Source organism: Diplotaxodon limnothrissa, linkage group LG10 (assembly GCF_057381915.1).
Source record: "Diplotaxodon limnothrissa isolate DT_005_m linkage group LG10, D_limnothrissa_male_GT1.1, whole genome shotgun sequence".
NCBI lineage: Eukaryota > Metazoa > Chordata > Actinopteri > Cichliformes > Cichlidae > Diplotaxodon > Diplotaxodon limnothrissa.
Window position 1 is genome coordinate 27,590,542 of NC_140605.1, and position 24,904 is coordinate 27,615,445.

At 39.0% G+C, this 24,904-nt stretch overlaps 1 protein-coding gene across 1 annotated transcript; it reads left to right on the forward strand.

Annotated features, from left to right (window-relative positions):
* Positions 1 to 4,048: 4,048 nt before the first annotated feature.
* Positions 4,049 to 23,753, forward strand: mcama (melanoma cell adhesion molecule a). The gene is made up of 14 exons (XM_085363464.1): positions 4,049 to 4,252; positions 6,010 to 6,235; positions 6,348 to 6,418; positions 6,558 to 6,645; positions 7,201 to 7,380; positions 8,466 to 8,593; positions 10,184 to 10,328; positions 10,876 to 10,991; positions 11,236 to 11,377; positions 16,532 to 16,662; positions 16,856 to 16,997; positions 19,640 to 19,675; positions 22,483 to 22,609; positions 23,582 to 23,753. The coding sequence occupies exons 1-14, from the start codon at positions 4,049 to 4,051 to the stop codon at positions 23,751 to 23,753; spliced, it is 1,908 nt and encodes a 635-aa protein (XP_085219590.1).
* Positions 23,754 to 24,904: the final 1,151 nt, after the last annotated feature.

Sequence of the window (24,904 nt, forward strand, 5' to 3'; positions counted from 1 at the left end):
GAGGTCTGGGGAAACACATACAAAAGTAACACACAAACAATAACTATAATACAGAAAAGGGCCATTAGATTAATAAATAATGTAGGGTACAGGGACCATACAAATGCACTCTTTGTCAAAATGCAAGCTATTAAATTCCAAGACTTGGTGAAGCTTAAAACAGCGCAAATAATGTATAAAGTCAGAAATAAATTGCTTCCCAAAGAAATCTGTAAATTGTTCATAGAAAGAGAAGGTGGGTATAACTTAAGAGGGAGATGGAATTTAAAAATACAAAGTGCTAGAACAACTTTAAGAACTATGTCAATCTCAATTGCAGGAGTTAAATTATGGAACAGTCTAACAGAAGAAATAAAAGACAGTCAAAACATAAAACAGTTTAAAGTAAAATATAAAAACCTAATTTTAAATAAGTATAAGAATGAAGAAAACGGGGTTAACCCAGGACGGTAATGTTGCTGGTAATGGTGTTGCGGTTCTTTTTTGGTTGTTTTTTTGTTTTGTTTTGGTTTGTTGTTCTTCCATAACTTGTGTATCTGCAAATATACACATTCTGTATTTTTCATATGAAAGAAACTATACTGTGGTGGGGCTTGCTAATTTCTTGTTTTTGATTTATGTATGTTATGTTTTGTTTTACTTCATATGTTTATATGTTTCATATGTTGTTTGTTTAATTTAAGACAAAAAAAAAATTAAATGAATGAGAGGTAAAACTTGAGGGGGTAGGGACAAATAAGTAAATACTTCAGCCTACTCCTTTTCAAACAAATAATGGAATGATATTTTGTAATGATTGTGAAGGCACATGTTTGAAATGTTTGAAATAAAAATGAACTGAACTGAACTGAACTGAACTATATCTTATTAAAAATAGTCACAAGTCTGTATAAATACATTAGGACTGTCAGGGATCATTGTAGCACAAAATGAAAATTGCTATTTATCCCAAAGAGGACATCAGAGTTTGAACCTCACTGTGCTCAGTTTAGTGGGAATCATAAACATCTGTATACAGTTCAATGCTTCTGGATGCCAAGATATATAAGAGAATAAGTAAAGCAATTTCTTAAATGAATGTGAAGGAATCACTGAGCTGAACATTGAGAGCAATCCACTGAAACTTTCTAACAAATTCAATTCCAGACTGGATCAACAGAACGGACTAAACATCCCTAGTCTGAGTAATATTGTATCAAGGCAGTTAATAAATTTGTGCATACTTCACACATCAGCCTTTATCATTTGAGATGTTAATTAAGAATCTTAATTGTCTTCATCTACACGCTACATAGACACTTGTATTGAAGGCATTTACATGATGCAATGATCGGGGACCATTCTTCATTTCGTTGTTCTCGTGACAATGACAATAAAGTTTCTGATTCTGATTCTGATGAAACAGTGACGTGTATTCCCCGACTGGTTGGCGAGTGGTTGATGTAATTGGTCACAAAAAGGTGCGGCACCAAAACTTAGTGTTACTCGCAGATTGCTACAGTCTCTGGTAGTTTTCATGGAGGACACCAACATGTCTGCAGAGAACAACTGTGATTGTTTTTGGTCTTTGAATGCAAAAACATTGGAGAACAGGTTTTGAAAACTAAAACAGCCACATGTTCAGACAATATTCTTAGTGATATTTAAACAAAAGAGGAAAACTAAGTTTTTATACTGAAAACTTATTGCTAAACAAATAAATATTAGTATTAGAAATGTGAATTTTCTCTGTATTATTGTAGGCTCTTTACCTTAGGCACCTTGAGGTGACTGTTGTTGCTAAATAAGTAAAATTCAATTCATTTGAATAAACTAAATTGTTATTTTAAACATTGGTATCAGAAATAATCCAAAATGTCTCAGTCAGCGCTTCCTTAGATGAACTCTTCTTTCAGTTCAAGCCTGAACTATGATTATTTGAGAAAGTGCCGTTTTAGTCACTTGGTTTGTTTGGCTTCATGTTTCAACCACGCCTGGTTCCTTGTTTCTAGCATGGTGGTTTCATTTGCTTTACTGCTGTCATTATGGGAAATTGACTGAATAATGGATTATATTTAATATTTAATGTTTTATTTTATAATTTTGCATTGTAACTGGTCTGTCTTCCAGTCCTCCTATATTGTCCTCTTGACAGGCCACTCAGTTAAGGTCCACTCAGAGCCCTCATGCTGTCAACACATCCAAATATTCTGGAGTAGTGGTTTTTTTTTCCTGAATTAATTAGCTCTATATCATCCAGACACAGACAGCAGACTGCCACAAATGTATGCGCATTCACACCCACAGGCAGCAGTTTCGGTTGTCAGGCTCCATAGATCATGGGTCATGTGTGCTTGTCCTTTAGTCCATGCTGTATAAAGTCACAACAGGAACAGATAAGACTGGTCCCAGGTTGGCTTGCGAAGCTAAATCCCCCCACTGCTAATCGGATTAGCTGAAAAGTTAGCAGCATGGCCCCAAAGAGACGCAGCATTTTTTACACTGACTTCTGTGACATATTTTGCTCTTCAGTGCCCGTAATCTGTTTCTTGTCTCAAAGCCGTTTCACGTCATCTTTGTCACAGTAAACAATGTATTCAGTACATGATGAACTGTTGCTAACCTTTGCTTTGGATGAAAATAACACTTTTTGGCTGACTGGTGTGTGGGATTTTTATTTATGTGTGCAAGGGGGGGATTTGGTCCACCCAGGTGGGGGAACAATAGTTCGCCCGTTGTCTTAAAGGAATGGTTGGCTGAGCATAGCCCCACGCAGAGGAGGGAGGGACAGAAAGAAAAAAATGAGTTGCGAAAATGATTGGTGCCGAGGAAGGGGGGCTTGACAAGATGGTGATGGGGAGCAGCCGGCAGAATGGGGGCAGCAGGGTGGCAACTGGACTCTTAATGCTCCTTTCATGCTTGATCGGTTTCAACCAACGCTGAAAACATACTTGAGGGCACCATGGTGTAGCTCTGACTCATTATTTTTATTTTCGTTTTAGAAGCCATTGGTAAAAAAAAAAATTGCGATGCAATTTGTTTCCCCCCATCTGTATGTAGTAATTATTAATAGACTTAAAGGAATATCCATGAATAATTCCCTGGACTAAATAAATCTTATAAGATGTGTTGAAAGTGCTCTGGGAATCGGCCCGTAAAACTCTACAAACTAACTTGATTTAAATTTGGCTGACCTCGCATTCAGTGGGTAAAAACAGCAAATCTTTAACTTGATATTCATTTTGTGGAAGTACACAAAGTCAGAGGAGTATCTGGAAGTAGGGCAGATTACGAATCAAGATTGTGTTGCTGTGGCTAAAGAAATTGCGGTGGATGATGGCACACCCAACAGCTCGGCTATTTCTGCAGCTATCTGCTCAATACAAAAGTTGACTTAAGCTAAATCAGTGTGAAAGAGAGGTTGGTATTTGCTGTCTGGGTACACAAGTGCAACTGTTCATACAAGTTCTATCTGTTCTATCCTGTGATTGCTTGACTTGTGAATGAAAATATACAAGTTACTGTAATGGTTATCGCATGGTGACGCCTGACAGTGTAAGAAGGTGGGGGTATCTTGTGCCATTTTGCAAAGTAACTCCAAACAAGATTAAGCAGAGAAAATACACGTTATTGTGCCATCCTTCTGTTTTTTCATCACTGTGTGAGTGGGCCCCTCTGGAACAGCAGCCAAGTCCAACATGGCTGAAAAAGCTCTTGGCTCTCTGAATCAACAGCACAGTGTCAAACTGGCTAGTCTTTTTCTTGCCTGCATTCTCCCAACGGCGCCTAGGGAACTACATTTCTGGCCAAGATGTTTTTGTGGGTTTTTTTGTTACAGTCAGTCAGGCAGAAGGGAGATTAAAATTATGCCATGTGGACAGGAAGCCTTTTCTTCTTTGTTGTGCTAACAGGGCAGCCTAGCTTCAGTTTGGCTTGAGAAGACAGTCAATCATCTGTCAGGAGCAATGCTTTAAGAAGTAAAACATATTTTAAGAATTAAAGTTTGGTAAGGATGAATACATCCAATTTCACTGGACAATGCTCTCTGGATTTACACGATTCCTGAATAATGTTTGATAACCATGTAGTGCTTACAGGAAGCATAAAGTTGATTTATGCACATGTATTTCTGTCTTTTTCAGTGTTGGCCAAGGTAGAGCTGTCTATGAATGAGACTGTGGATGTGTACATCGGTGACATGGCTGAGATCCTTTGCCAGTACACCTCCACGAACAGTGACAGCAAGCCCAGATTTTTGATCCAGTGGTTTGCGGTGAGTGAAAATTGATGCTCAGACTATCTGAAACTATCAACTGCTGTTATATGAAGTCTTAAAGTCAAGCAATTACCTCACCATTAGGGAGCCCTGAGCTCCATTTTTTTGTTGCAACATCAAACTTTTGTGTAATTTCCAGAGATTTCTTAAAGTGCTCTATTTGTGAAGTAACATGCAATCCTAAGTCTTTGAGGCTCTCATTCATTTTAGATTTATTTTGATTCATGCAGATCTGTTCACATAGCAGGGTTTCTTATGTAAATAGGGTTCAAATGTGCAGTTTAAAAATAAAAAATCCAAGCTTCTTAAGTGAGTTCTATTCAATTCTGTTTTATTTATACCACCAAAACACAGCAAAGGTTGGCTCAAGGAACTTGAGGTAAGTTAAATTAAGGTACCGTATTTTCACGACCATAAGACGCACTGTACTAAAAGGCGCAGTCTCAGTTATGTGTGCCATTACTGTATTTAACACACACATAAGGCGCACTGGATCATAGGGCGCATACAAGTACCGTATGCGTATTTAAAAATAAAGCGGGAGCAAACCTGAGTTTGGTACCTTACTCACATTTTTATTACCAGTAATCGTCATCATCAACAACACACAAGCATACAAGTGTGCGTATTTAAAAATAAAGCAGGAGCAAAACGAAGTTTGGTACTCACATTTTTATCATCAATCAAACCCATCGAAGTCCTCATCCTCTGTGTCTGAACTGAACAGCTGCGCTAAATCTCCATCAAACATGCCAGGTTCACTTTCTTCACTGTCAGAGTCACTTTCCGTGCCGTGCGGCTCCTCGGAAATGATGCCGGCTTTTGCGAAAGCTCGAACAACAGTGCCAGCAGACATGTTAGCCCAAGCATCTACAATCCTGGATGGAAAAATGGCACAGTTTCATAAAAAGTGAAAGTGAAACTGCTTTTAGCCGAATGGTGACCGTCGAAACGCTTCTCCCGCTCGTTCTTTGCTCGATGATCCACCGCTCGAGTCTTTCCTCCAACTCGGGCCACCTCGCCTTATGTCCGCGGAAACTCAGCTGCGTTTTCTTGACCTGCCGGAGCTTGTTTTCTAGCTTCCTCCATTTGCGAACCATCGATTCGTTAATCTTAAATTCTCTCGCCGCTGCTCGATTTCCATGTTCCTCCGCGTAGCTGATGGCCTTCAGTTTAAACTGTGCTTCATAAGCGTGTCTCTTTGCCATTTTCAGGGTTGCGCCCACACTTCACCCTTTAGCGTTCTCATGGTGTTCTCTACTACGTCCTCCTTACAACACACAGGGCGCACTGCGCTATAGGGCGCGCCGTACTTTTTGAAGAAAATCTAAGACTTTTAAGTGCGCCTTATGGTTGTGAAAATACGGTAAATTAAGAAAACCCAGTGATCAGACTCCTTATGAGCAAGAACTTGGTGACAGTGGGAAGGAAAAACTTGCTTTTAAACAGGCAGAACCAGGTTCAGGGAGCTGCAACCATCTGCCACGGCTGGTTGGGGGCGAGGATGAACTCCAACTTGGCCATTTTGGACGTTTTGTTTCGGATGCCAGTGCTTGTTATGATTTTCTAGCTCAGAGGGACATGAGCCAGTCAGTAGGAATAGCTGTTTAGCAACAGCTAAACTTTCAAAATAAAAGCCAGGGACTTGCCCATTAGGCAAACTGTTTTTCTGTGTAGGAAAAACTGAGTTGACTGAAAAAGAGTGATTGAACTTTAAATATGCCATGTTCTTACTGTATGTCCTTCTCTACTAGGCTGAACGTGGTGGCTCGCGGTCACGGCTCTATTACGCTGATGCCAATCAAGAACTGATTGATAGCGGCACAGATTACACCGACCGCATTAACGTGGTTACTGACGAGAAAGGAACTCGACTCTCAATCCAGGACGTCAGACTGTCTGACGAGAGGGAATTCTACTGCCATGTTAATGGGCTGGCTGCTGGGAGCGGGGTGCGCAAGACACACCTCAGAGTATTTGGTAAGAAAGCACAGAAAACAAGCTAATCGATCTAAAGGAACATTTAGAATGTCACTGAGCTCTATCTTTATTTATTATAAACCACTACAATTGTTTTTTGTTTCTTATTCAGCTCCTCCAGATGTTCCAGAGATTGAGAGTGTCACTACTGGAATATCTGTCACTAAAGACACACCATCTAAGGTGAGCCATTCAATTTTAGATGCTGACAAATAAATATTCTTTGAGATGGCAATGTGAAGGAGGCATCTGAAAGTCACTAAAACAAATAAATTACCAAGTTAAAGATAGCAAAGATTTCTCTATGTGACCTTTAACCCAGGTTGCATCATGTGAGACACGAAACGGCTTCCCTAAACCTAACATCACCTGGTACAGGGACGGCGAGCCACTGATGAACGAATCAGGACGTGAGTACAAACTGCAGATGGATCAAATAAGAAATAAATCTCCCTTTGTTTAAAATTCACTTTTCTCCTGTTTTATTATAGTTTTCTCAAACACACCCCACAGGACTATAACAGAAAATCCTTTTTGCACATACCAGCTAGGAAATGATAAAATGCATACGTGTAGTTATCTAAAAGAATGCTGTCATACTGGATCAGTACATCCATCACCTTCAGTAAATATTTCTCTATGTAGGCTGCCTTTGACAATGTCCAGCACTAGAGGAAAAACTGCCTGCAAGCTATACTAAAAGCTGGATTGAAGTTGTAACAATGTTAACCACTACATGTTAAATGTCTGTGTTTTTACCTTGTGATCATGTTAGTATGGGAACACAATATTAGCCTAGTGTAACTCTGTAACTGTTCCCATGAACAAGGACTCAAACAGGAGCAAAATATGTGCACTTCGTTCAGATTAGCTGATTGCATGATGCTGCATTGTGCATATTGCAATTAAATTACATAATGGTGTTGGTCGATGCATGTTCACATTTAGTCTTGTCCAATTTCCAGGTGTAAACATAGTGATCCTGAGCTCTCGGATGTCCAGTGACCTCTACAGCGTCCAGAGCACTCTGGAATACAAGGTGGAAAAGGAGGACAAGGATGCCCGTTTCTCCTGTGAAGTCAGCTTCTTTGTCCCGGACGGTATCAGGACAATCAAGTCCCCAAGCGTCAACATCACTGTCCACTGTGAGTTAACACTCAGGGTTTTTATATTGTCATGTAAACTTAAGAAAATAAGTGTACTAAGTAAATATATAACCCAAGATTCAGTAGCTTATAGAACCATCTTTAGAAGCAATAACGTCAAGCAATTATTTCTTTATGACTTTATTAGTCTTTCATCAAGTTTATTTATAAACTTTTAGTTTATCCAGGTTAACTGGGTTTGTGGGAATTTGTTTATGTACAGGATAATTTGTTAAAAGAGATTTCACAACCTTATTTCTAGTATTCAAACATCACATTAACCTGTGAGTTGTGATGTATCATGAGCTGAACTGTAGCTAACATTCTGGTCTGTTTTATAGCATTTGTTGTTAATTGATTATCACTTTTTTATATGTAGTGTCATAACAGAGCATAACGTAACAGAAATATTAACACCTTGGATATATATGAAATCCTTTTCCTTTGTTTTGTATTTGGGTAACTGGCTTCATCCTCAAAGGAAGCTGCTTGTGTTTCATTTTACTGTAATAGATGCTAATTTGTTTGAACTTGCTCACAGTCGGTGGAATATTCATAAGACACACATCAAAGGAGCTGCAGTGATTACTTGTTAACGTTTATGCTTGTTGTATCGAAATGTACAAAAAGGTGTTTTTGAAGCTACAGCTATTATTGCTCACCATTTTTAACCATGCTGGTTTAGTTTATTCTGTAAGAATGAAAAACAAAAGCCATCAAAACAGAGACAATATCACACAAATCCCAAAATAAGTCTCTTGTCTTTCACAGCATCTGTCCATACTCATCCTAAGATGGTGTTTACAGTAGTAGTACAGTAGTTTCTTCTTTGGGCCCCAACTTTTTAAAAATGTCCTCAACTTATAAAATGACCTTGTTTCACTAAAAATAAATATCAAAACAAACTTCATTTCAATTTCCGTCACCTATAAGAATTTTAACAGCCTCAGTATCTCCTCTTTCCTTCATTGGCAGGCAGAGCCAAATGCAGTCTGTGCTGTCAGCAATATGGAAATGGCGTTATAAAGTGACTTTAACAGCTTGCTGAATAAGCCTGCTTAATTTGATTTTGTGTGTGCGTACAGACCCCACCACCATGGTGGAGCTTTGGAAGGAGTCGCCCCAGGGCTTGGTCAAAGAGGGGGATACTGTGGAGCTGCGTTGCCAGGGTGATGGCAACCCCCCACCGCACTTCATTTTCAACAAAGTAGAAGTAAGAATGGACGGCCTTTTCTCATCCTGCAAGTCCCAGAGAGAGAATGGGTGACACACAAGAGACATGTAGGGAATGTTTTTGATATGCATAGCTCACAGGGACCCATGTAGACATGAGTGTGCAAGGTCTATGAAGACTCTGTCAGCTCTGACCCTGCAGGTCCAGGCTGGGGTCTGAGACCAGAGGCCACAATGACAGGGCTCATGGGTAGGACTCATTCCCATGTCAGACACGCACTCATTGTACTTATAGACAATGAAAAACCTCAGCTCAGCCGAATTAAGAAAAGTTGAAGTGGCAGTGAGCTGAGTTTTTGTATTGTCCACTTTTGTCAACTTTTCTTAACTTGGCTGTCAGGGTTTTTTATTCGCGGTTGTTGACTTGGGCACATAAGAGTAATTGGAAAAGATTTTTTTCTGAGAAAATAAAGAAAAGTTCTCCATTTTGTTAAGCCATCATCGAGGTTACATGATTTATTCACACAGTAACAGCTAAAAACTCAGACAAGATGGTAAAAAAATGATGTCAGTCAAGCCGTTTGAAGTGTGGAACATCCATTGAATGATAAACAGAACTGTAAAATGAACTCTTTTGTTACAAGATCCTTACTGCACTGTCCTGATCATACTAGTATTTATGAAGGTGAAACAAAAATTTGTGTTCTTGACTCTAGCCAATTTCTGGAATTTCAGATAAACAGATCTTGAAAAGTTTTAATAACTCACCCCATCACTTTTAATTCAATTCAATTCAATTTTATTTATATAGCGCCAAATCACAACAAAAGTCGCCTCAAGGCGCTTCATAGATACAGAGAAAAACCCAACAATCATATGACCCCCTATGAGCAAGCACTTTGGCGACAGTGGGAAGGAAAAACTCCCTTTTAACAGGAAGAAACCTCCGGCAGAACCAGGCTCAGGGAGGGGCGGCCATCTGCTGCGACCGGTTGGGGTGAGAGGTCCATAAGACCTTTCATGATGTATTAACAGTTGTATCATAGCTGTATACAGAATGTTTTTGCACTGTAATGAATAATGCAACAGACATTATGTGCCTTTTAGTTTTGCTTTCTCGTATGTACACTTGGTAATTGTCTGGCCATATGTGCTTATTATTAATGGACTCACCCATAAATAGTGGGTGACTTTGTTGTTGTCCCTTCAGAAGATTTTGGTAAAGTTGGACAAAAAAATCAACTCTTTTTCTAAGTGACTGTCTGTCTAAGATAGCAGGTTACAAGAAAGGATCTGCTTTTAATTCATCAAATATTTGTGTTTAAAGTTACTAATTTTGAGTCTGTCTTTGGTCGTTCTCTAAGAGGACACAAAAGACTACTTGATTCACTAGAGGATTGAGGAAACTCTTTGCCAACCACAGATTCTGTTTTTGATAGATAAAAGTCAATTACTGCTTTTTTGCTTCCTGCCAATAATATTTTCAATTAGGCATTTATCTTTTTTTTTTTTTAATCAAGCCCAAATATGGTACAGTGAAGTCAAAGGCAAACTATTATTACCTGTTATTGCTTTTACACCAAAGTAAAATGTATTTAGATGAAAATTAAAATGAAAGTATTTGTTGCAGGAGCCTGATGTGAATTTCGAGAGCAGTAGGGATGTGTTGATCCTGTCATCAGTGTCACGGAAAGATAGCGGCACCTACCAATGTCACCCTCTGAAAGGCGATGGCGTCATGGAAGTCAAAGGAGAAGTGGAGCTCAAAGTGCATTGTAAGGAGCAACTTGATATGAATGGCATACATACTTACATATGGGAGGAAACAGTTTTGTACAAATGAAAGTTTACTAATAATTCTCAGGTTTCCCTCTAAACCTGAAGACTTTCTTTCTCTAATTTTAAATATTTTTTTCTTATATTATAGTAAGAAGCTCTGATGTTGATTTAAACTCGACATATCCTGTATTTACCACAAAGTAAATCTTTCTGCTTCTGCTAGAAAAAAGGCTTTTAATTTTAATTCTGTGTATTTTGTTCTACAGTACATGGTTTCTTCATTGCTGTTCTGGGTTTTTTGGGGGGATGTTAAGCTGCTGTTACTATTAAACCTTCAAAGCTGCCCAACAGCTCAATGGACGTAATTCCTGCCTGTCTTTGCAGACTTTTGAGTTTTGCATTTCTGTTAATTGGCAAGCTTGGCTTGCATATTTTTTGGTTCAAAACCAAGTTTAATTCACAGATTCTTTTACTCTGTTAATTACAGCCTGTTTTAAACTGTGTTTTCACATATCTTGTTTTGTCTCTTTTTCTTGTGTCCAGATTTGGATACAGCTGTTGTGGTACCAAAAGATGAAGAGTTAATGCACAAAGGAGAAGATCTGACTGCAACCTGCAATGCTCTGTCCTCCCGCTCAACATCTACTGTCTGGTACAAGGTATGAACCTTTAAAACACAACACTGAGTTTACAGCTGCTTCCTTTGATCAGAGTAAAAAAGAAAGAAACAGAAGTAAGTAAACATCACTGCTGTTCTAGTTCTCCTTGAAGGGAAGATACATTTCTACGACTGTTCCAGTCTATTTAATAGATGAGATGATGTTTCTGTAGTAGCCACAGTGGATTGACCAGCTATCATAGCCTTTTTTTATGTTTGTGCATCTTTTCTGTGGATATGTATAGGATGGGATGGTGGTGGGTCGAGGGAACACGTTCCACCTGCAGAATGCCACCTATGAAAGAAGTGGGGTGTATAAATGTGAGGTGACGGTCCCCTCCCTGCCTAACCTGAAAACCAACGGTTTTGTTAAAATCATCGTCCAAGGTTAGTAATCCCCTGCACTGCTAGAACAACTTCCCATCACTTTTACTTGCAAGGAAATCGTTTTTCTTTTCCCCCCCCAATTTGATGTATTATATGTATATAATGTAAATGTGTGTGTGTGTGTGTGTGTGTGTGTGTATATATATATATATATATATATATATATATATATATATGTGTATATATATATATATATGTATATATATATGTGTGTATATATATATATATATATATATGTATATATATATATATATATATATATATATATATATATATATATATATATATATATATATATATATATATATATATGTATATATATATATATGTATATGTATATATATATATATATATATATGTATATGTATATATATATATATATATATATGTATATATATATATATATATATATATATATATATATATATATATATATATATATGTATATATATATATATATATATATATGTATATATATATATATATATATATATATATATATATATATATATATATATATGTATATATATATATATATATATGTATATATATATATGATCTCACTGAGGGGGGTTCAGGCCTATGCAGAACTACCACACTACCAGGCTATACAGCAATGACATTGGAATGTCGTTCAGACTGGAGAAGTGTAGTCGGATGGTAACAAAGAGAGGGAAGGTAGTCAGAACTGAGGGGATTGAACTACCAGAAGGCAACATTGCAGACATAGAGGACAGTTACAAGTACTTGGGGATCCCACAGGCGAATGGGAACCATGAAGAGGCCGCTAGAAAAGCTGCAACCACCAAGTACCTGCAGAGGGTCAGGCAAGTCCTGAGGAGTCAGCTGAATGGTAAGAACAAGATCCGGGCCATCAACACGTACGCCCTGCCCGTGATCAGGTACCCTGCTGGGGTAATAGGCTGGCCAAAGGAGGAGATAGAAGCCACTGACATAAAGACAAGAAAGCTCCTTACCATGCATGGAGGGTTTCACCCCAAATCCAGCACCCTGAGGCTGTACGCTAAGCGGAAGGAAGGGGGCCGGGGACTGGTGAGTGTCAGCACCACAGTCCAGGATGAGACAACGAACATCCAAGAATACATTAGGAAGATGGCCCCAACTGACCGAGTGCTCAGTGAATACCTCAGGCAGCAGAAACCCAAGAAAGAGGAGGGAGACGAGGAACCATCATGGAAGGACAGGCCCCTGCACGGTATGTACCACCGGCAGATAGAGGAGGTGGCTGATATCCAGAAATCCTACCAGTGGCTGGACAAAGCTGGACTGAAAGACAGCACAGAGGCACTAATCATGGCAGCACAAGAACAAGCTCTGAGCACAAGATCCATAGAGGCTGGGGTCTATCACACCAGGCAAGACCCCAGGTGCAGGCTGTGTAAAGATGCCCCAGAGACAATCCAGCACATAACAGCAGGGTGCAAGATGCTAGCAGGCAAGGCATACATGGAACGCCATAACCAAGTGGCCGGCATAGTGTACAGGAACATCTGTGCCGAGTATAACCTGGAAGTCCCGAGGTCAAAATGGGAGATGCCCCCAAGGGTGGTGGAGAATGACCGAGCTAAGATCCTGTGGGACTTCCAGATACAGACGGACAAAATGGTGGTGGCTAACCAACCGGACATAGTGGTGGTAGACAAACAGAAGAAGACGGCCGTAGTGATCGATGTAGCGGTTCCGAATGACAGCAATATCAGGAAGAAGGAACACGAGAAGCTGGAGAAATACCAAGGGCTCAGAGAAGAGCTCGAGAGGATGTGGAGGGTGAAGGTAACGGTGGTCCCCGTGGTAATCGGAGCACTAGGTGCGGTGACTCCCAAGCTAGGCGAGTGGCTCCAGCAGATCCCAGGAACAACATCGGAGATCTCTGTCCAGAAGAGCGCAGTCCTGGGAACAGCTAAGATACTGCGCAGGACCCTCAAGCTCCCAGGCCTCTGGTAGAGGACCCGAGCTTGAAGGATAAACCGCCCGCAGGGGCGTGCTGGGTGTTTTTATATATATATATATATATATATATATATATATATATATATATATATATATATATATATATATATATATATATATAATGTATATGTGTATATAGAGGGAGAGAGAGTTATGTAGACACCCTACAATAATACAGAGAAAACAACAACAATCACACAACCTTGGCAGTGACATTGATGACATTGGAAAGGAGAAACCTTTTTAATATTTGGTATAACCAGGCTCACAGAGGGGCTAACCTCTGCCTGATTGATGGTGAGTTGGGGGAGACAAGACAAAAGACAGACTGTGGAAAAGGGCCAGAGATTAATAATAACTAATACAGAGTAGTTTATAAAGGCACAGAATGAAAAGAGGTGAGTGAAGAAGAAACATTTGTCCATCATGGGAAATTCCCAGAAGCTTAAGGCTATTGCAGCTTAACAAGGGTGGGTTCGGTCTCACCTGATCCAGCCTTAACGATATGCTAACTAACTATCTATCCGGTCATCACGAATCCTACTTCCAGGCCTAAAGTAGTCTGCGTTTAATATGGCTTTTGTGTCGCTAACATGTTTAATGTTATGCATTTTCTTCTATTTAATCTCAAAAAGCTCCTAAAACAGTCAGTGATCACTGTTGACCTCCCTTGGCTTTTATTACCGCTAATCATTTATTTAAGCTCAGTTTTTAAACCCTTAGGATGTAACTACAGCCCAGCCCATGCAGCAGTATATGAATGACTAACCTCGTATTGTGGATGGATTATCTCAGTTGTTCTCCTGGCTGAAGTTTGGTCCTTTTACAGCATCCTGCCATGCGATTACATTTGTTCCTGACCACCGAGAACACTCACGTTAACTTTTATCGAGTGGAAAAAAAGTTAGCTTGTTTATATTATGCTAACATAGCTGTGTCGCTAGCGGTCACGTAGCACATCATTATATACCAGCTAGCCAAACTTCAGTAACCCTACAAACGTCACTGCTGTTTAGTTTTCTGTCTTCAGTTATGTTGGAAGTGATAACAGAGCTGTACGTTTTAATTTGTTTCTAAAACCCCGCAGTCAGGACATGCTATATTGTATTTAGATAGAAGCTAACGAGCTAACTTCCTGCTAACTTCTAACTCCGTTAAAGGTCATAAATTCCATTTTCATGGATGCCTGGATGTTAAACTCAATTGTTACACCTGGTAGAGCAGAACGCTGATCATTTTATTAAAGATGAAAGACTTTAGACAGTTTTTCAACTCTCAGTAATGCTACTGGTTGGATGGTTTAGTGCGATCCACAGATTGGGTCCCAGTGGAGAGCCAAGAAAATGATGAAACGTGACTAAAAAGAAAAAATAATAATAATAACGACAAACCAATGGGAAATAAACAATATTAGAGTGAAAATTAGGTGAGGTTGGAAAATTGTAATAAAGATAAATCAAAGTAACTTAGTTTCTCTGAGAAGACATGTTTGGTTGAGGGCGTCTTTCACACTTGGTTGGCACCATGCTAGTGTTAGAGAACGTCTACTGACAGATGAAGTGCTCGTACTGAGGGCTGTTGACATCCAACTGAAGTCACAAGACAAGCTTATGCAAGACTTCCTGTGCTTTTTTTCTTCTTTTCTTTAGATGGTGGTTTGCTCCACTCAAAAAAAGTCATAATTTCCCCCCATTTAACCAACTTGCTGCTATTCATGGGCCTTGACTGTGTCACACTCATAATTTCCACCATCCTGCAACTGCATGAATTGACTCAAAGGTTCAGTTTTAAGGTTTTTGAAAAGAGTGTACAAATTACTACTGTAGCTATTTAGCAATTGTTTCTTAGCATTTTGTGCAGTTATATATTGCAGTAATAATGGATGTTGGTAACTGGTAACTGTTAGTCAGTCAGCCCGTAGTTGAAAGCAGAACTAAAGCGAGTGAAAATCAACTTAATTTAGTAAACTATTCACTTTACAAACTGTGACCTCTTGGGTGACAATTGTGCAACTTCAACTTTACCATCCCTGCAACCTCGTAATGTGGATGTTTTTGGTTTCTAAAACAGGACTGTTATCTCTGTGCCTGAGAATCGAGCTTTTACACACCATTTGTAAAATACTCGAGAAATGACCCCGAGGAGCTCCATTCTAGATTGCAAATGTGCAAATCACTCAGACAACACATTAAAGAATTTTCCCCATTTGTTTGGGTAGAGCAGATAATTATGTGGAGAATTCACAGCAGTCATGTGTTCTGCCTTTGGCATGCTCTAGTCAGACACCACCCCGCGCTGAAAAGTATTTTCAGCGTGCAGAATGCATCGAGCTTTCTGTGTTCTGTGTCCTGCATCTGTTGGATTTGAGAAAAGAGCGCTTTGGGCAACTTCAGACTTGATTTGCATTCTTCAGAGTTCACATATCAAGTCATGTCAATTTTATTCATATAATGCATTTTATAACTATTAGTTGACCCCAAGTGTTTTCTAGGTCTCCAAAAAAAAGAACAATTTCAGAATAAGTCAAAAATAAAAATAAATATATACCTAATAATAATAATATTAATAATAATAATACATTTTATTTATAGGCGCCTTTAAGACCCTCAAGGTCTCCTTACAATAACACAAGAACAATAGCAGCAATAAAATATAATAAACATGGCAAAATAAAATTTAGACATAGGGTTAAAAAAAACCCACAAACTCTAATAGTGGTGGAAAAACTGTTGAAATTGAAGAGCGACAAATGTTTGACTAAAATAGGCAGTTTTGAGGTTTTAGAGGTGACGTACAAGCGTCATTGATTGCACAGGTTGTTACATGGGCTGGCAGACTACTCTAGAGTCTGGGGGCAATAACAGCAAAGCCCTTTAGTTTCTCTGAGAGAAGTTATTGAGAGGAGGACCTATGTGACCTGGAGGGAAAAAATGAATTGTGAAAACAGCATTAGATATGTGGACATGTTTTTGTTGCACTCTCTTTATTGGTCATGACTTGCTCCCTCTGTTTTTACATCCCTCTGATTTGCCCTGAAAACTAATTACAGTAAATGTCAGCCAAGTGATGGGATTTGTGGTGATTCTTAGAACTTAAACTAGAAAGACTTCATTAAGGCTGTGAGAGTTTGACCGTGTTGTCACTGACATGTAATGATCTTCATTTCTTTATGTGTGCTTCTAGGTGGTCCTGAACTGGTGGGTTCAGAGGAGGAGGTCCAGCTAGATGAAGTGGAAGGCAGGGTGGTGAACCTGAGCTGTGAGGCTCTGGGCAATCCACTGCCAAGCATCTCCTGGAACATCACTGGCAGCCAGGTACTTAGTCTGCCTCGCAGTGCAAACTTACTTCACAGTGGGAGATGACATTTGTCCTACAATGTTCATGTTCAGTCGAAGCTAGCTCGATTTGTTATGATTGTTTACATGTCACGATGATGCTAGCATTTATTACAGTATTCTCAAACAGCTTTAGTCCAGCTTTAGTTAGTGTGTTTGTGTGTCTCCACAGAGCTGGCATGAAGTGGATAAAAAAACACATAAGCACATGACTCACAGCGTGGTATCGGTCAAAGTCACCTCGGACATCACCGCTGAGTGCAACGTTTCCAGTGACAGGGGCTCTGGCGTCAAGATTTTCAAAATCAAAGCCAGTAAGTGCCTCTCTCTCACTTACACCAGAACACTATAACTATGACTTCATTTACATATATGTTTTCCCAATGCTAACCTTTGCTCCAGCATGCTAGTTTGGAAACTCTCGGTGCTAAAGAGCTTTACAAGTTTTCTTTCATCTTTTAGCTCGTTTAATTCCAGCTTGCATTCCCATTTGACAGGACTGTTACACACAGTGCCACAACTCTTGCACAATATTTGGCTCCTGGCTAATTAAGGGAGTTAAAAAGTACAGCTATGAAGAGGACAGAATTTTCTGACCTCTTCCAGGCAGCATCAGTGCTGAAACTTAAAACTTATTTTGCTTTTCAAGTCTTAATGAATGAACATCATTAGCTCGCCCTGGTTCTAACATTAAATCTTCAAATACATTTTCCATTTACTTACTAGCCGCCTGCTCTGTAATAACTGTGCAAAAGGAAAGATTGGAAACATGGTTTTTCCAGAAAACATTTATTTTCCTAAATCTAATCAGAAGTCATTTGCTCAGTATTCATAATGCTGATTCCTTTTATCCGTGCAGTTGGAGAAATGAAACATTTTGTAGAGGCACTGCTGGTGTGTTGATTATGCTTTGTGAATTCACATATGGAGAAAGCCCTCAAACATCTTCTTCATACTTTTTCTTAATCATTAGTAACGTCCCAGTGCACAACGTTAGTGTCTGATTTCCTTCGTATTTGCACATTGAAAATACACGACTTTCAAAAACACGCTGGACTTTCAACATGAATATTATAATAAAAAACAATAAAATAAGCAATATAGAGAAAATGTGGTACAAATATATGTGGTGATGTTTGCGTGCATACATGTCTGCAAAGAAGAGTCTCAGGGTACCGTGAGATGATATAAAACAAGCAGATGACTTTTTAGTATTAAATAGATTAAATGCATTTTTCAGGCACTTTGAGGACACACCAAAAAATTGATTGTCACATTTTAACCAAACATCACTACTTCTCATGCACTATAATTGTAACTCAGCGTGGGTCTTTCTTATTTGATGAACTTATTGTAGCCCCCAAATCATTCAAGGTTTGGTGAACTTTCCCTCCTCCTCAGCCCAAGAAGCCCAGGCCTAACATGTCTTCTGTTTTTGTTTTTGTTTTGTTTTTTCAGAAGACCCGTTAGGCCAGAATGCATTCATGAGGTGAAGCTATTAACTCCCCCATCCATAAAAAATCAAAAAAACACACCTGCTTTAAATTTGACCAATCTCACCTTTAAAGTCATTCCTTGGGCAGAGCTTCCCAAATCCCTTTCCTCCCTCTTTAAAATCTCTCTCTGGAAGTTAGGTTTGAAGGACAAAGTTACAGGGACTCGAGTAGGGTGAGTGATGACTGAAAATGGCTTAGAGTGGTGCACACCACTTGCTCACGTGGTTTCCTCGTGAAGTTTGGTTTTTATAATCTTACCCTTAGCAATTAATTCATATTGCAAATGAATGTGCTGAGCATGCTCCTGGTCATGCTCCTGACTGAAGGCTTGTACTAATCTGCTCCAGAGCAGGTTAGTTCTAGATTAGGGATAAACAAAGTCAGACTTCTAGTCACAGATAGCAAAAGGGTTTAAAATTTTACAGTAGCATCTAAAGTCTCTGTCTGTGTCTCCTTCTGTAAGAAATATAGATGCAGCTCTATTCCTTGACAGAATAAAGCTTTCTTTTGTTTTATTGTCCGGTCCACCTCGACAGTCTCTGTGATAGTAAAATGTGTCCTCTTAAGGTACTTGCGGATGTTACATGACATTTGTGACACGGATGTCACACAAAGGCTTTATGATGACACCTCGTATCAGACTTAATTTGAATGAATGTCAGTGGTAATGATTGTTAAGAGGTTTAGACCACAGTAAATACATCACACCTTAGTTTATCACATAAATGCAGTGATTCTTACCTATTTTGGCCTCTCAGAAAATTACACGTCTCCCTATGATTACTGATAAAAAGGTTCTCATGGATTCTTGGATATCATGGATATTTTCAAACATATCTTTGAAAAACCAAAGTATTTCTTTCTTTCTTTTTTTAACATCTCTTTAAGTCTTGTGATTGCTTGAAGGCTGCTGCATTAAACCTCAGATTTAGATCGAAGTAAAAGAAAAAAAAAGCACATTCAGTTGAATAAAACGAAAGAAGCCTGCAGCTACCAAACTGAACTCAATAATTGGTAGCTATGTTTTAAACAATATCTGAAACTTTCCCTTGTTCCAGCTAATAAACTGATCTTTGTTTAAATGATCAAATATCTAACAAGTGAAAAATCCCTGCTCCGGTCCAAGGAGGAGACACAAATCCCTCGGGGTTTGTGTCGAGAAGGGCATCTGGCGTAAAAGTCTGCATTAAACCTCAGATTTAGATCGAAGCTACCCGCTGTGGCGACCCCTTGTGAATAAGGGCGCATGTTAAAGTAGCTTTTTGAACATCTTTGAGTGACTCATTATTGATTCTTTGAAAAGTGCTTTGCATGCTTCAGAAACTTGTGTTACACAGTCCAAGTAGATTTTTATAATAAATGAAAAGAATCCAGTTAAATCTGAGTGTCTGTGTGTGCTCTGCGGATGTTGGTAGACATGAACAGCTACCCGCTCTAAGTTTTGTTCTACTTGTTCACAGTTCCCAGGGTCACCACAACTGCTCCCTTCACTCCTGGTAAGATTATTGCCCTTCAGTCTCTTCTTGTTAAAGACGCCTATTTTTCTTTCGTTCACTTTCTATCAACTTGTGTCTCAGTTTTCACGCTTTTGACTTAAGTTTTGTGTGTGACAGTGAAGGGTTGGATGAGTCCATACATTATTTATCAATCCTTTTCAGTGACTCGATACGAGTCCTGTCTTTGGTTCGCTGGCAGATCTTTGGGATGGCCTGTGGGCACATTAAATATTCTGTTTGATATAGACTAAAAAATCGTAACACCAGCAAATTCAAGCACAGCAGAAGCTAGAATGGTACGTAGACCAAACACTCTGCCCTGGTACAAATACTATTTATTTATACCAGAATTTTTAAAACAAATAAAATAACTTATTAAACACTAAAAACAGACACTGTCTCACTTTTACTGACTTTTCCAGACACCCCTCTTGTTTTACAGCAGATTTTTACATACCTGGAAAATTTGCACTTATTTGTGGCGAGGGGCATTAAAGTAATTTTCTGACGTTATCTGAGCAGTCACTGTTAAATCTTCATCGGCCCTATGGGCCATACAAAGGAACCAAAACAACAGTAAAAAACCCAGTGTGTGCTCCATTTAGGGTAGAGTGCTCATAGGAAGTAAATTCTTGTTTACTTTTATTTACTGCGTTATCGGGAGCTGTAGTTATCTCACATGGAGATTGGCTGGACTCAAAATACTGCAGTTATGTGTATTTTTAGAGTGAATTAACACTATGCACCGTGTTTGGTGTGCTTCTCAATTTTTATATGGATTCAGGACACTCGTGGATATTTCAGTGGATGAAATGCAAAAAAAATATCATGACCTTTGAATTCTGACTGTGAAGTGTGAAGTGTGTCCACGGGTATAAAAACACCTGAAGAAGTCCTCAAAACTAACTTCTTAGTAGTTCTCCCTTACATTGGATGGCTTTGGATGCATCTTTCTCTAGGAAAGCAGAATAGAAAGATAATAGTATCACTTTATTCTAATCCTTCTGCCCATGTCACCTCTCTGTCCATGTCTTTGCACGCTGAGTGTCTCATTCACATTGTTTGTGCAAAATTATGTTTCAGTGCCAAAGGTTATATAGCCTCTCATCCCACGCACCTATGCAAAGGTTAAGAATTCTATTAAAGAGGCTATTAAGCCACTTGGTTAAATTTGTAGTTTTTACGTTGTCGTAGATGTTGTTGTTGTCGTTGTTGTTGTCGTTGTTGTTTGGAGATAAACGTGACACAAAGAGCTGTCATCTTTATTGCAATGAGTATATATTCAGAAGGCTTAGAGCAGTGCAGTCGAGGGAATTTATACAAACTACAAAATTTATTTGAGATTTAAACTGAGAAATTTGGAGTTAGATTTGGGAACACATGACTGTGGAAGCGTTTAATTGTTTTTTATTTTATTAAAAGAACAGAAAATGCAGATCAGTTTATAACCACCTGGCCTTGTTGCTAGTTTTGTAGTCATAGAAGACCCGGACAATACAATGAACTGACACAGAGAGACTACACAGATGTACCAGTGGCTGTATGATATGTAGCAAAAGTTTTTTTAAAGACTTTTGATTAAAAGGAAAGGATGTAAGCTTTTGTATTACATATTTATGCATCAGATAACGATTGTTGCTATTGTGAGTTACAAATACACTAAAATTAATGAGTAACAGGGCTGTGGGATGCCAGTGATGGCATGGTGCCTCTGTTTCTGATGCCTTCAGTGCCCACTGATTGGACTATGCCTGCCTTCACTTTTATTTCAGCTACTAAACCGGTAAAGTTTTATCACTGCATCACTATTCCATTGACAGGATTGGTCACAGACAGACCAGCATATAAACACCCCCAAAGTACTTAAAACAACATTTGTGATAGTTACCGCTACATGAGGTGTCTAAGACATTTTTTGATGATGGCATGCAACCAGGCAAGTCTTATGAGGTGAGAAAAAGCCATCAAGGAATGCTATTTCGGACTTGAAATGACACATTGAGTCAAAATACAATATTACCCTGGAAGAATTTGTTTTTCCTTTAAAATATTCGTATTATTTCCCACCAGTCTATTACTTCTTACAAATGCTGTTCCAGTAGACTTCGACGTGATAATACAGCTCCCCTACATTCTGGATGGATAATGCAATTCAAATGAAGTCAATTATTAGGGCTACGGGTCACAGATGCTGAGCAAAATAAATGATGATTATAAATGAATGAATAAAGGATTTTTCATACAGTCCTGCTGCACTGCAGCGTCCACTGCCAGTTAAATGATAGAGACAATATAATAGACATAATTTCACAGTCAGTTAATTATTTCTTACGCGTAAAGAGAAGAACTTTGTTAAATAAACTACTTTGTAGCAGAGCAGCAAGTAATGCAGTATGTAAATACACCCCATTATACTTCCTTATAGTTACAGGGTTTTGCAAGAGATAAGTTAAAGAGAAGAATAGTAGAAAATGCTGCCGTTACAATAATGTTTACACTTTAAGTCCCTGGTAGAGCTTTAAAATTCACAACACCACACATGTGACACCGTCTTTCTGTTTCATATTCATGTTGTTAAAGTCTAAGCTGTACAAGCTCCTCCGGCGACTGCAGTGATGTTATGAAACAGGCACGAAAGCACTGAGTGATTTAAAGTAAATCATGTATCTTCAGTGTAGTGTGATTGTTATGTGCAGGTTGAACCAGTAAACAGAAACGTTATTGATAAAGTTAACTAGGTTAACCTGATTAACCTTTTAGATGAACCTATGATCAGTGTGTCCTCTGTCTGTGTTTTTGTGACGCAGAGGGCAGTGGGGTGATCATTGTAGTGATCATAGTGTGTCTGCTGCTGCTGGCCTTCCTTGGCAGTGTAATCTACTTCCTGCACAAGAAGGGAAAAATCCCCTGTGGACGCTCTGGCAAGCAGGAGATGTAAGTATTGTCTCTACTCATTCTGCTTAAAGGTGACCGATTGTGCTCATTCTTACACTTAAACTTTATAACTTGCTGCCCATGGCAAACAAAATGTAAGGTGGAGCTTCTGTGCTCACGGGCATCACATGTCCCTGATATTAGTATATTAGCAACGTCTGCATCATAGAGATAAAAGAGTTGAAAAAACAGGCTGAAACAGGCTATCTAGAGCAGTCTGAAGCCTCCAGCTACTCTGTGAGGGCCAGATTTACTAAATAGGCCCTAAAGAGCATTGACAGTGTGGCTAGTTTTCTGGGTGATTTATAAAAGTTGTGCTGCTTTCTAACACCCAGGTTGTTTCTTTATCAATATAAAGCACAAAACATGCTTTTTCTGTGTTTAATATAAACTCAATTAAATTGCACATCGTAGATGTTTGTAAATCAGTTTGTGCACTTTATTTAAATATTTTTCTCCCTATATTTTGCATCTTGAAAAGGGAACTGACAGGGATACATTTGCAACAGGGTCACGGTCACGCAATCGTGCCACTACGCTGCCAACAATATTTTTTACGCCTGCATCCAGTTTGCACTGTTGCAACGTGTTAGTAAATGTGTACGCTATATATTTTTTATTATATATTTTTGGGTTTACACTCTCGCCATTTATCTAGCCATCCATCCATTTTTTCTTCCAAATGATTAAGTAATTCTGTGATTTTGGCTCTCTAAAACACATGCATGCTAAGTTAAGCAGTGATTCTGAATTGGCTGTAAAGTGAAGTGCTTCAAGTGTAAAAAATAAAGGACTATTTGAGTCGTGTGTAAGATTAGTATGTTCTATAAAAGAAGGAAAAATGGAATTACTGAGTCTATGAAACCAGAGGTAAACTGTCTAAATTGGAATTTGCCATCATATCAAGCCCAGCACTGATGCCTGGGCCTTTAGCCATGACATACATGTCCCAACATCTCTTTCTGTCGTCAGCACCAAAGAGAAGACCACCAAAGATGAGATTGTTGTGGAGATGAAGACCAACACAAAGAATGAGGAAGCCGTCCTCCTAAAGGCTGTCAACGGAGACAAAAAGGGCCCTAATGACCAGGTAACTATTGTTGTGGATGAACAGTCACAATTTACACTCAACTTCTATGTATAGCCAGTAATTTTGTGTGAACCATGACTATAGTTTTCATTTCATCAAACACCAACAACAATTTTTGTAGTGACAGCATTTTTAAAACTGCCATCAAATGCCTTTATTCTGTGAAGATTTAACATAACTGCCAAGGCTGTGGAAGTTGAAAATTGTCTATATTGTGGTTAGTTTCACATGTTTGGTAGCTGTTCAGTTAAACTTAAATGTTTGATCCAAGTTAGACATTTGTGCCGTCGCATTCTGGGTAACATTCAGGGCTGCACTGAATGTGTGATAAATATAGAATAACAGTCATGTAGTGCATGCAGCTGGAAACAGGATTTATTCAGTGTGATCACTGGACTGAGAGGAGTATCTGAGAAGCTGACGCTCTCCTCTTTGTCTCCGGTGAAGCCCCTGTGAAGATGTGCAGCAGACAGCAGGATAAATGAAGCCGGCAGTGGGTGTGTGTTGGAACAGCAGAGGCAGGAGACGCTCCCACTGACCTGATACCTGCAGAGTAACACCACCTCACAGTCTGGACGTTCGACCCACCGTGCTTTGTTCACAGCAGTATTCAGATGATCGACACAGAACTGCAACCATACATGCACATTACACTCACACACGCACACACATTAACACACACAGGTATGTACATAGAGATCTGTATTTTCTTTTGAGTGAATGTTTTCTTCCATTCATTAGTTCTTGTACTACTTCCTGAAACTGTGTTCAGCTCTTTGCTGTTGTTCAGTGTGTATGATGGCATCTTACGTGCATCATGTTATTTTATTTTTTGTTTTTATCAAAGTGTATATATTATATATATTTTGTTATTTAAGGAATTTGGCACTCAGATTTTCATTTCATGGCAGCGTCTGGGTCTTGTGCATGTTGATCCGTGTTCATGGTTCCAGGTGATGTTTAAGGCAGGACGTGTTGTCAGAGACCAAATGATACAGTCATACTGAGAGGGTGTCAGTGTGTTTGACTTTAAGAAAAGGACGAGTAATTTCAGCCCGAATCGATGATCATCAGCAGGTTAATCCCAACACTAATTTGAGCGTCAAAACGACACAACACACTGGCAGCTTCTTTGGAAACTGCTGTCAAGCTCGTGTACTGTTTGTAAATACATGTTTGTACAGACTTGCTAGTGGTGGCCTTGA